The 13,462-nt window shown below is 35.7% G+C and overlaps 1 protein-coding gene across 5 annotated transcripts in view; it reads right to left on the minus strand.

The window, feature by feature from the left end:
• Positions 1 to 13,462, minus strand: part of LOC110789885 (DExH-box ATP-dependent RNA helicase DExH14) — a 51,286-nt gene that overhangs the window by 32,250 nt on the left and 5,574 nt on the right. For all 5 annotated transcript variants that reach the window (XR_008921697.1, XR_008921698.1, XM_021994601.2 and 2 more), the window contains 13 exons: positions 10,696 to 10,812; positions 10,557 to 10,616; positions 9,565 to 9,636; positions 9,325 to 9,441; positions 9,066 to 9,227; positions 7,019 to 7,084; positions 6,775 to 6,927; positions 6,612 to 6,695; positions 5,229 to 5,303; positions 5,014 to 5,145; positions 4,865 to 4,930; positions 852 to 917; positions 619 to 741 (listed from right to left, as the gene is read on the minus strand). Coding sequence is in view for 3 of the 5 variants with exons in the window: in XM_021994601.2 (XP_021850293.1) it covers positions 619 to 741; positions 852 to 917; positions 4,865 to 4,930; positions 5,014 to 5,145; positions 5,229 to 5,303; positions 6,612 to 6,695; positions 6,775 to 6,927; positions 7,019 to 7,084; positions 9,066 to 9,227; positions 9,325 to 9,441; positions 9,565 to 9,636; positions 10,557 to 10,616; positions 10,696 to 10,812 (1,293 nt within the window). In the remaining 2 variants the exon portion in view is untranslated. The remainder of the gene's footprint in view (positions 1 to 618; positions 742 to 851; positions 918 to 4,864; positions 4,931 to 5,013; positions 5,146 to 5,228; positions 5,304 to 6,611; positions 6,696 to 6,774; positions 6,928 to 7,018; positions 7,085 to 9,065; positions 9,228 to 9,324; positions 9,442 to 9,564; positions 9,637 to 10,556; positions 10,617 to 10,695; positions 10,813 to 13,462) is intronic.

Genomic DNA, 13,462 nt, shown 5'->3' on the forward strand with positions numbered 1-13,462 from the left:
AAACCTAAAGACTGGCTAAGCAAGCCAATCCCAAAGAAATTTCTTCCCCTTGTTCCTCCCATAATTTAATTAAAGAGACCAAAATATCTGAAGAAAAATAATAAGATAATATTGAGAAATGGAATTAAATTCACTTTTGACGCAATGCTCATAGGGAGTTAGCATATCCAAGGTTAATAGAGAATTTTGGACGTTTTGGCATGGGAAATTCAAGTAGATATGAAAATAAATTTGAAATACGGAAGTCAAATCTCAAACCTAGAAAGGCTAGAACAGTTGTCGAGGATAACGTAGTTATACTAAAGGATAGAATATCATATGTTATATGATATGAGATAGAAATCTATAGGAATCTTACGAAGGGTAGGACATCTAGTTTGTAATATAAATAGAGGCGTATGCCCATGAATAATATAAGAAAATCAAATAACATATTCTCCATATTTTAACAACAGTTAAATCGTGAACGAAACATAATTTCCATTAACATTCAGATCATGTCCACCAGAATCCTTCCTACTTCACTCAGAGTCAAGGATAAACAGGTGGAATTTCTAGATAGCACATATACAAGGAAATAGAGAAAGGTCATACAAAAAAAGATACTTAAAACACTACCTGACTTTCAATAGGGAGTTGGCTAGTAAGTAGCCGCAGGTAATGGGATAACTTCTCATGAGATGTAATAATAATGCCTTCCCCACTTTTGTCAAACTGAGGCCTTCCAGCACGTCCAAAGATCTAAGCGTACATTATCACTACTAGTATTAGGAAACAGAAGCCAAAAGATAATACAAGAAAATCAGTCAACTAAGCCCCCCAAAAAAAAAAAGCTACAAGAATTGTTTCACCTGCATAACATCAAGCATGCCTAGGTCCCGCCAGCCACCGGCTTTTGGATCATATATTTGTGTACCCTGGTCAAACATAGAAAATATATGTTTTCTTGAGTTTTTGATCCCCAAAGGGTATGCAGAATTCAATATAAAAAGCTCCCTCTTGTTCAGGGATTCTCAGAAAGTTAAGTCATGGATTACAGAGACAGCAATCGCATTCACTATTAGCAAAAAACAGACAGCCAGAACCAATTGCAATTTGTGAGTTGTACCTGTTATCAATACTACTGAAAACAGCATTAAAATACGACAAATGGATAAAATGAATGGACTTCTCTCACATATGTTTTATCATGAGTTGCCATTAATAAGCAGTTTTATACAAAACAATTAGTAAATAAAGACTCTCCTCAAACAAATTTAGTAACACATAAAACAACGAATGCTTAAGAGGAAAGGGGTTATCAATGCATAAGATGAGAACTACGAGATGATTGGGCTTGTCTCAGGACAGGATAATGCATAAGCAATCAAAGATCACTAGGCTGTAGGCTCCACCTTCTCACAAGCAAGAAGGAGCTTTGAGCTTAACTAATTTTCCTGACAGGAAGCAATCCACAAGCATTTCTGACTGTTGAAAAGGAAAATGATTACGAGTTCAATTCAATGATTTAGAGATATCCCTATATTCAAAACTTTAAAGAACTAGATAAATCCCTATATATCTTCTATTTTGACCCTCTTAGTTTACTTCTTGCGTTTTGCAACCTTTTCGTTGAACTTTCTTTACATTTTTTTTCTTTTTCTTTTATGTTATTTTTTTTTCAATTTTTTTCTTAAACCTTTCTCTAACCTTTTCATTAGTTTCCCCCACAAAACTGTTTTCCTCTCCGTCTTTTCTTGGCTCCCTTTTATATAATATTTTCAAATGTACTTATTTTATTTTTCTTATCCCTTATGTTATTTGTCTTTAATATTTTTTCTTGTTTTACTTTCATTAATATCACTTTCTCCCTCTTCCTTGTTTATTCTTTTAACTTCCCGCTCCTTTCTTGTTTGATTAGTCATAATGACGATCTCCTATGTCGATTCATGTTAGCAGACCCCAAATCCTTTTGGGACTAAAATGGTGGGGAACAATTTGATTTTCTAAAATGAAACTGTGTTTTACAAAATATCCAAACATGACACTATGAGAATTTATTACCAATTCAGACACAAACGTAAAAAAAATCTATACCTAGTATTTAAAAACCTAAACCATGTACACCCTATTGCCACGTGTCACTCCCTTTGTTCACTATTTTGTTCCCTTCTTCCGCCAATTCTTTTCCCTTCCTGTGATGCCTCTTTCTATCATCTATTCATCTCCACCCCCTCCATCTTCTACTTCGAGTCTTCAACCTTCAAAATCAATGCCCCATTTAATTCAAATATTCCTTCAACAATCAAATGAATCCCTTCATACAAACTATTTAATTCACTTCTCATTTCTTTGTCCCTTGAGTAAGACTTAACCGTTTTCGGAAATGATTTGTAACTATTAATTGATTCATTGAGGAAAATGAATTTGAAACGGTTTGCATTTCCAGTGTTTATTCTTTACTTTTAGCAACTTAAATCCAATTTTGAACATTCAATTTTGATTAGGTACATTTCTTTGCTTTCATCCTTTGCCACGATTGATTTTAATTCTTCTACTGGTTGTTTATCAGGCAATTATATGTATGAATTTGGAAAAATGCATCTAGCTCAACAAATGCCGACAATTTGGGCATTCAAACCTTCTTTGATTTCTCCACTAACTTCACCATATCAGGTTCATCTTCATATTTTAGTATTTTTTGAGGGAAAAGTTGCAACTTATTGAGGTGGGTATATGATAATCAAAGTATTCCTCTTGATTGGTTTGTACTTCGTATCTTTATTAAATTGAGGTTCTTGTATATTAGATTATTGATTATTTAGTGATTTTTAGAATTTTATATCAAATTTGGCTAACATGGCAAGTGTTGTATCTGAAATGAATTTTCGTATGATAAATCGATGATAGGGTATATGGTGAAGAAGGGACAAACCATCGATGAATCTCTGAACTCGTAGAGGATGGATTTGTGTTGTAGTTTATCTGAGCTTTATGGGCTTTTAACTTTTTCGCATGTAGTCCAGCTCCAGCAGGTAGCTGATGAAATATGGTGGTTTAATTGATCTGATTTAATTGGCTAACTTCCTCTGCCATCTTTGCTCTTCAATATTGTTGATTAGGTACTAACGCCACTACGGCTACATTCTGGGCATCTGATACTTCTGCAGCCATTGTCTCATTATAAGATGATTTTCTTTTCAGAGTCCAGTTTAAATTTTGTTATTTATTAGTCTTATAATTAATTTGGATATGTGAATTCATATTCTGAATGTTTTACCCATGTTTCTTCTGACATAAATCTGCTATGAATTAGCATAGATAACAGACAATAAATCAAGAGACTAAGGAAGATTTGATTAATAAGCTGAAAGTACAAGAAGTAACCGATATTCAAGCATTCGAGAGGCTTGATTTCTCTCCCAATAAGCTCTTAAAAGCTCAACCAAATTACTCCACAATATTCAACATGCCTTTCTCTCTCTAATTATCCCTATATATAGTGTAATTTCCTTAACCCAACTACCTAGCTTATTCCCCAAGCTACTAATTAAGAGAATATCTAAATTACCCTCCCCCATAATATCAGTTCATTGCAAAATCCTAATAATCAACTTTTGTTTTTAATCCAGTCAAGCTGGGCAATGGCATCAAATCTTATAGCTACTACAAAGTCCTCACAGTGTAATATATATACTTACGCTACTACATGTAATGTTTCGGTGAATCTTGTGTTAGGAGATTACAATGATCATTTAAAGCTCAATATCACCTAACGTTGGATTATGCAACAGTGAACAATGGAATCTAAAATGACCCCATCTCAACCTGGAAAGAGTTTGAAACCTATGCTTTAGTAGTGTTTTGCTGGAAACATACTTTTATGTTGTTTAGTTTTGGCAAGTAACGTGTATAAACTATAAAGACTACTCTATATCAATGGGATTTAACCTTAAGGTTTAAGGGGTTCCATTTTTTTTGGTGTAAACATGTCAGTGTTGGAGGAATACTCTCATGTTTTCTATAAATAGCCCGTTCATCGAACGGGTTAAAGAACTAGTTAAATAAATAATTTACTCCATATAATTTAATGCAAATGATTATGATACATTTATGCACAATTATATTCTCTTTTATAAAATTAGCTACTCCTAAAAGTTCAAATTTTAATAAACAAAAAATTAATGAATGTAAGTTATGTACGGAGTAACTGTGTAAATGAGTTTTAATGAAAAAAGAAACAGAGATATAACTAAATTGAGAAGAAAATTATTAATTGGCAATATTGCAAGCAAGATAAATCGAGCCAGATATTCCTCCCATGCAAGTTATGTATCTGATTAAAAGAGTGCAGCTTTTATCATATTTTCTCAAGGGGGGCAATTTGAAAATATTGAGATGTGAGGCTGGGGCGCGGTAACATGATGATTGAGAGATCCATGTGGTAGCCACATGATACAGGAGCTTGATTATAATTGGTTTTGCACAACATATCATACATCATACATGCATTAAATTCACAGTTAGATACCAACCATTGGATGGCTAGACAAAGCCTCATATTAGAAATGCCACCAAGACTCTTTTATGACAAACAATACATATCATCATATCAATAGTTGGCTTACATTGACCACAACAAGCATAAGACAATTCATAAGGACTATTAGACCTCTATGTTATAAAATGTTATCCTCCCTATTAGTATAAGTTTTTTACATGTCAAAATATGAGATTAACATGGAACACAACTGTAGCCCTACTTTTGTGGTTGATACCCACCTTGAAGAATGGATATCAACCATCACTAACAATTTTTTATCTAAAAGACTCTAGCTTTAGTTTTAAGAATGTCTATGAGCAATTGAAAAGAACAAGAGCAAACCTTGATCACAACAGTGTGAGCAGGTAAGTTTACTCCCCATGCCAGAGTTGCCGTGCAGACAAGCACCTGAAGCACATTTTATACATGAGATGAACAGAGTTCAAATTAAGAAATGAACAATACAGGAATAACAGTTGAAAACATTTTACCTTTAACAATCCATCAGAAAAAAGTCTCTCAGTGAGACCCCTATCAGAACGTAGCATTCCAGCATGATGAATACCTAGCCCAGAATCAAAGAGTCCAACTAATTCTCTGTTTCTAGACTTCATGACGTCCTTCTGAAATGCATAGAGTCTAAACTTCATCAGCGAACACAGTCATGTTAACAAAGAGTATAATGAATAGACAGTAAGATCCTCGCCCTTATCAAGTGAAACTGTGGATGTGTCTCATTCTGAAAAAGCTCCAGATTGTTGTCCTCCCGGGCAAGCTCAACCTATTGTAGACAACAAAGATTAATAGTAAGCAAACAAGAAAAATGAAATGTTAAACTGTAGCCCTTTAGGTACTCAACTCGAACTAGAAAATAATTTATTTTAGGAAAATGATAAGTGCAATTGTGCAGCCCTTGAGGTTAAGTATCAGGAGAGTAAAAGTGTAAATATTAAGCATAATTGACATCAATAACACAGATCGACGTGTGATTTTGTCATGAATTCCTAAAATAATACCAATTTAGGAAATGTAATAAATGCGTATATGCGGCACTAAGAGCTGCAAATATCATAACCGTTTGTCTTGATATTCCTTGCTATATAACCCTAAATTTTAAAACCAAGAAAGGAAAACCAAAATGACGGCTTCTTCTCCTGTTCTGGTATTCCCCTTTCATGTCTTCGCGCGATATTTAGCAATTCAGAAGTAAAGAAAGTCATAACAGAATGAGATGCAAAAGTCTTGACTGGAGAACTTTATGTCAACAAAAGCTCCATGGGGTAGCAGCAATATGCTGCACAATTGACTATCTAATATATTACTAGTTGGGAAGACAAGGATTAGATATTTTTATAATGAGTGTGCCAATAAAAAACTAAAAAACTGAAGGAGGTCAGAATTAGAAAGACATAACAGGTAATTAGCTGAATAGGGCATATGACCAAAGATATAGCACAATCCTTCTATACCAATCCATTTTCAGGGTTATTGTTCATTTCTAAACATCCTCATTCCATAAGTTCTCGCTAGTCTCAATTACATTAAAGTTCCCACTTTCCACTAACGTTCAAGATATAATATGGTCTGCTCTTTTATAAACTTTACACCAACAATCTCCTAGCATCAACTAAAAGCTCTTGCAATGTGATCCCTCTAGTAACAATATTCATAATTCATACCAGCAAGATGATTTGAGACTGTGGGGGTTTGCATTTTTTTTTTCTCTATTATGTCATTCAGATATTATTCTACACGCTTAAAAGAACTATCATTCACCAATAATCAAATCAAATTATATAAGACAAACAAAGAATATCTAAGAAGTAAAGAAAACAAATGAGGTGTCAATCATCCTGAACATCAATGAGCAACATTCCCAGAATACCCCATGGATAAGCACCAGAAGGAAGCTAGACTAAACATCTTATCCCAAATAGCTTCACAATTAGACAAACAGAATTAAAACCAGAAATTTCATGATTGTCTACTTTTTCATTAATGCAGCAACGGAGATCTGCTATTTGTTTACATTACATAATAAAATGGGTAAGCAATCCCTAAATGTACTGAAAAACTAAAAAAGAAGTACCAGTCTCTCTGCAGTTTTCCCAGTATCTTTGCGTGAATGGACAAAGACCATTGCTTGGTGGCCTTGCTTTAAGGAATCAACTACCTGTCATGAAGTTATTGCACTATTGGTGATAAACACTCGCTTCAAAAGAAAATTCAGCAAAATTATGAAGAAATATTACCTTGTAGTAGCAAATCTTGTTCAGCAACTCAGTGCGAGCCAAATAATTTTTCTCACTGATACCAATGTACTGCTGTGCAAGAGGCACAGGACGGTAGGTAGAATCAAAGAAAAAGAGCCCCGCGTCTGGATTCACCCTCAAAAATTGTGCCACCTAAATGGTTCGTATGCCATAATTTTATCAATCATAAAAAATTTATAATGTTACGTAAACGATACAAACAAAAAGATCTAAGGTGACAAACCTCCAAATAGTTAGGTAGAGTGGCTGAAAGACCCACAATGCGGATCATGGATTGTGACGACTCAACCTACCAGAAAATTTAAAGCAGCTTCCATCAGTTACATTACAACAGACCCATTCTGCCATGAAATTCCTACATACTTTGGAATCGAAAACATCTACCTAAATTAAAAATGTTTCTCTACCAATATTGGTGTTATGGGATGCCAGTCAAGGTAAAGTGATAAACTCACAAAAAGGCAGATTCCAAAAAATATGTTTGTTTGTGATATATGGGATGGGGTGACTGAAGATGAGGATTCATAACATCTTTTCCATTATGTGACATTGTCACATTGCTAGCTTGCTTGGTGGAGAAAGCAATGTAGGGATTCACTCAAAAAAAAGTTGATCATTTCATAATAATATCCTGCTCGTTTAAAACCAGGATGATAAATAATTGCAAGTTGCAACACGTTTGCCCAATTGTCCAGTATTAAATGGACTGCAGTGGGCGCTCTCGACCAGGATTCATACTGACTCTTACAATCTTGCTACAATGTTCCAGGAACATGGGATTGAAGGTTATCCAACTAACCTGGACTATCTGATGAATTGGAAGTGTTACGAAACACGAATACATCGAATTGTATAAAATTCTTAAGGTAGGAAGGGATCCAGTTCGATAAGCACATGAGATGACCAACGGATGCTGCCCGTCAATGATATCTTTCTGTAAAAATATGTTATCTTATTCTGTTTAGCAAATGTCAAACAAATAAAAATTGCTTGCGAGCCACCCCATAGGCCCATAGTCCCATACTCTACCTCCTTTAAGGTAGTAGAAGCTCCCAAAAGCTCAACCAGAGCATGATAGATCTCAAGGACTTCCAGTAGGAAATTTAGGTAAATGTTTAGCACCCAAGACATTCACCGTAACAGCCTCTGCTTGCAAAACTTCCGACTCTGTGAAGCTCTGATGATTTTATTTGTAAGTCAAGAAGCTAACTAACAAGGAACAAAAACTGCTATGGTGGCATGTTGTCATTCTAGTTTCAAATAAAAAAATTCTTGGAAGATCTCACATGAATGAACCTAATTGAGTGAGCTTCCGGTTAAGATTCACAAAGAACCAACTATTAACCTAAAACCAGCACGTCAGAGAATCTTGCCAGGTTAGAGTAAAGCAACCTAATTCGCGGTTCGTTTCGGTACATGGTACGGGTTCGGGTTTGCGGTTCGCGAGTGAGTTGATTTTCGGGGTCGCTGGGTACTTTCTGCTACAAATTTTTGTATCATGGTTCGAAGTACTGTAATATTCGGTCCAATTATAAATTAATAAAAAATATATTATCAAATTGTCAAAGTTTGTTCTTGGTCACAGTACACAATCATTTGCAATTTACTCTAACAAAGTACTACAGAAGACAAAGCCCAATTTTCAAAAGATAAAAGAAAGGAGACAGCCCAATGACCCAATTGAAACAATAAAAACAATGAAAGGATTTTTTAAAATAAAAAAAAAGTAACAGAAGGCTTTGTCGTAATTTGGACCTAAGACAGCACAAGAACAAAAGAAATGTCAAAAGAAGAACTTCCAGAGCAGCCATAGCTGAGTTTTTCTTTTACCAAGGAAAACAACAATTATACAGTGTATTTATCTCGGATTTCCTGCCCAAACAAAAGCCCCAACTTAATTTTTCTATTCGCCTTCCCCGACCTTCAATTACTTGATTTATGGCTACAGATTCGGTATGCCGATGACGGCGATTCAGATCGCGAACCACCACGAATTGGATCGTCGTCGTACCGCAAATTGGTACGGACGAACCAATTCGCGGTTCGTGGGGGGGTGCCGCGAATCAGGTAACGATGGGTTAGAGTAACAAGAAAGCTTAAGCCATCATTTTCAAATAGGTTGCTGTACTATTTTCTATATTTAGAATTGTAATAGGTTGCCACACACAATTAGTAAAAACCTCTTAAATCATCATCTTCTATCAGCAATTTTATGCTCAGTGTAGATATCTACAGAAACAGAGATATGTCCATAACTTCAAGGCTTTTACCTGACGAAGTGTACGAGCAACTAGTGCTTCAATAACAGGGCCTCTATCATCATTCAAAAGGTGCACTTCATCAATTATTAAAAGCTTAACGAGCATCGAAAGCGACATGTCGCTGCTCTTCCGCGTGATGACGTCCCATTTCTCAGGTGTGGTCACTATCATCTGTTGACATGAGGCAGAAAGATGGGTCGTGTTAAATACAGCAATACAACCACATCACAATAAGTAAAAGCACGTAGAAATGAGAACAATAAGAGACCTGAGTTGCTTCAAGCTCATTCTTAGAAAGTTGCATGTCTCCTGTAAGCTCCTTTACTATCATATTTAGTGGAGCTAACCGATGGCTAAATGTCGATGTGACTTCAGCAGCTAATGCCTGAAGAAAAGAGACAAAATCATCAATGGCATTAAACAAAAACAAAAGAGGGGGGGGGGGGGGGGGGAGTACTTTAAAAGATGAAGGGGAGATGACAAGCAAGAAAAATGCAGATAAGTTTACCTTCATTGGAGCAACATAAACAATCTTGAACTCATTTTTGTGCAGAAACCCATCCTTGAAATGCTGTCCAATCTGACATTATTTGTAATAGATAGTGGGTGTATTAATATAATTAAGTTTACACCGGACAGCTGGCTTTGTTGATTCTTCAAATAAAAAGGGTAAAATGAGAATGTAAGATTGATGAGAGAAATTTCAAGAAATCAATCAGTCATGGACGCATAGTTCCCCCAAGCCCTAACACCTAGATCAACAAACTAAATCCAAGATATGGAAGATTTTTAAGCAGTTTCAAAGTCGAAGAGCCTCACTCTTCAACCCTTTTCATTGAAATAAAAGGGAGAGAACTGAGTAAGTGGAAAGGCCAGTACAAAACTAAATTGGTGAAAATATGCCATAGATATTACTTCTTTTGTTTCCTTAAACCTGCAACACTTGGGTGTTAGAGCAATATTATATATTTCCCTCTCCTAACACCAAACATTTGGTCTTCAAAAAATGTTTTCATGAAGTCATTTTCTCTCTTGGCCTCCATCTCCCTCTTCTTTTCTCTCCCCTCTCTCATACTGTATTCTTTTTAATATCTTAACAGATTCTCTCTCCTCGCATCCAAACATTTGGATGTTACTAAACACGCTCTAATACATGTTTTGTAAGAAAAAAGGATAGAGAACGGAAGTTGAGAGTTAACCCATGTGAAAGCACGAACATTACTTTATTCAGTCACCCAGTTGCACCCAAATAAACATCCCAAATAGGGAAGTGTTGCAACTTGCAATTATTTATAAACATCCCAAAATAGGCAAGTGTTACAATTTTAAGGAAAAAAGAAAGTATAATTAATACAAGAAACTATGCTTTCATTATTATTGACACCTTCTTGTGTGCACCCTAAGTAACATCAGTGATGAATACCTTCAGTGAGCATGCCTAGAGAAACTAACATACACTTTGAAAGACAGCATGAGTTACTGGTAAACAGTAAATCATACCTCATGCAGAATAGCAATCATAGCTATATTTGTTTTCCCAGCTCCTGTTGGGGCACATACCTGATATAGAAAGGTGACACTTCAGACAATGTTGCTTTATGCCACAAAAAAGTAGTAGAGTAGCTCACTAATCACTCACTAGAATATTCTCATTAGTGTTGTAGACTGTCTGGAAGATCCTGCTCTGGATACGATTGAGGGATTTGTATCCATGAAAAGCAGCTTGAGCAAATTCATCTAATTCTTTTATCTCTATCTGCAGGCAGATAATTACCAGTTAATGCAATAACACAAATGCAAAAGGAAGTACATTTGAAAGGGTCCACAGCCAGAGATAAAAACTCAAAAAAGATACACCTCTCCATCGTAACTCGTAAGCATGAAGTCTCAGCTTACCATTGAACCCTAAAAAACTGAATAAAAGATCACTGAGCGCAAGCAGGTAGAAAACATAAACAATTGATTAAAATGTTAGATAAGCATTTCACAATTGTTGTTGTTGTTGTTGTATAAGCATTTCACAATTGCAAAAATTAAGATGAAGACAATATTTTGCTTCATTCTGGGCTGTTCCACAAAGGTACTATAGTTTCAGCCTCTGTTTAAACAAAACTACTTTCAGAAATCAGTAAGCTATAGTTCAAATAAAAGGACAGTGAGCTGGGGAAAAAATTGCTACCATAAATCCTTTTTAAAACATAAGAAAAAGAAAGCTCATTAACGAGACTCTAAGAGAAAGAAACATTGCAAGGTGAGGGGAAACTCCCACCTGAACAAAAAGAAAAATAGAACTCCAATAACATGCAAAATTAGAAGAGAACAATCTACAGAAAGCCCCATGAGATGCAACAAGTGGAGAGAAAGCCTTGTGCACTTGTTTGACCCCACACATGCAAATTCCCACAACTGAAATTCTACCAAGTCATAAAAATGCTTCACCCACTTCGAAGCTTGTTCTTCTACGAAACAAAATGCTGTAATGGAGAATTTCTTTTAAATGGCTAAAAAAAAAAAGAACAGATTTGTGAAATCCAAACAGCCCATCAAATATCCTGGCCAGCAAACACAAAAACAGAATCAAGGATGCATAAGAGTAACCTCCCACCATCTCTTCCTCGTAGGGGTTCCTCCTCCAATGGAATTCTAAAAAGACATAAACCCCGTCCATTAAGAGCTAGGGAACAGGAGTCAGGAGTGTGACAAACAAAAAGCAATCTTTAGAGGCCAGGGGAAAAATATAAACTAGAAAATGGCGGCTCCCTTGCACAAAAATCCCTCTCAAAAACTAATGTATTCCCCGTTAACGACCTAATATTTTCCCAAGAGAAGAAGATATTGATGCCTGTTAAATAAACTTTTCAAGGGCTACAAATACATCTCATCTATTTCAAATTCTGAAGATCATAGCTGCTCCTAATCACGCTATCGTCGCTATGCCATAGGGAACTGAGTTCGGACTTCGGACAAAATTCCGGAACCACATCCTTAACAAAGAGTTGTTCTAGAAATCAAGCTAACAAAATATCAGCCTAGACTAACTAATAATTGTTCGGTTACTCCTTTATCTTTAGGTCACAAAACTCATCCAATTTAACGGCTTCAACCTGTCCTTGATATATTTGAACTTGTTTACGAACCTAAAGCCACTCCAACAGTCCGACACTCCACTAGCCACTCTCTCCGCCACACAAAACCGTGTTCTCAGAGTTACCGCACAGGATCCACATGTTATCAAACCTGATTAGAGTAAGGCCCGAAAAGAACACATGATGTCGTCAAGACCCTAGGAACATGATCCAACACAACACCGTAGAACCATTTGCACCAGATTGGAAGACTAGTCTAACTGATCATTGTTACACAAATTTCCAACTTGGACGATACATTAAGCTCCCAATCAGCCTATAATGTAAATTAAGCTTACAAAATCAACCAACTCACAACCTTACACATGCATCAATCCCCTAATAATAAGGGTAACCCAAGATCAGTTTGATCCCTCTCCACCACATTTAATCACATTGAAGCCAGCCAATAAAATCCACCAAGGAAATGTAAACAAAAGAAATGTTTAATCGAAGAAATCTCAACAGAAATGTGGCAACCGTGGGCACAGTAGCCTCCCATAATCAAGAAATGAACTGAATAAGCGGGAACAAGATTTTAGCGTTAGATGCCATCCTACTCTCCCACATGGTAACAATACCCCATACACCACACAGGAAGGAAGATGGACCCAAATCTTATACCCAGGCTCCCATGTATTTGTAGCAAGAAAAGCATCAAAAGAATTAAACTTAATTGCTACTCTCTTGTAAAAGGAGGAAATAAGTGGGAATTTGAAATAAGAGCCATCTTATCATAATCATTCTAGTACCCAACTACCTAACTTAAAGTTTTGAGCCATCTACCACCCCTAGACAGCCTTGCCCTAGCATTTTCTGCTTTTATACAGAAATTATACATTTAAATGCTACGGTTTCAAGAAAATATATAACTAATAAATATCCAGAAATAACAACAAATATGTAACTAGAGAAAGGCTTTTTCACTTTTCAGAGTTTATGACTAAATATGTGATATTTCAGATTAGGAGAATTTTCATTCAATGGAATTAAAAAAAATACATTTATTATGAAGTCCTTCATAAACTAAAGAGAAATATAAATGTCAATCTTATTTTCACCTCAAAGATAACCCTAAAAATACCCCCAAGCACCAAGAAGAAAACTGCTCTACCCAAAAAGAGTAACTACAAGAACATGTTTTCTTAGGGTGTGCTCTCTTCAACTTTTAAGACCTGAAATTATCTGAACTGAACTTATCTGAACTTATAGGACCTTATTTAACTTGTAGAATCTTATTTAAGTTATAGGATCTTATTTAACTTGTAGGACCTTATTAAA

The sequence above is a fragment of the Spinacia oleracea genome, chromosome 5 (genome assembly GCF_020520425.1).
Source record: "Spinacia oleracea cultivar Varoflay chromosome 5, BTI_SOV_V1, whole genome shotgun sequence".
Classification (NCBI taxonomy): Eukaryota; Viridiplantae; Streptophyta; class Magnoliopsida; order Caryophyllales; family Amaranthaceae; genus Spinacia; species Spinacia oleracea.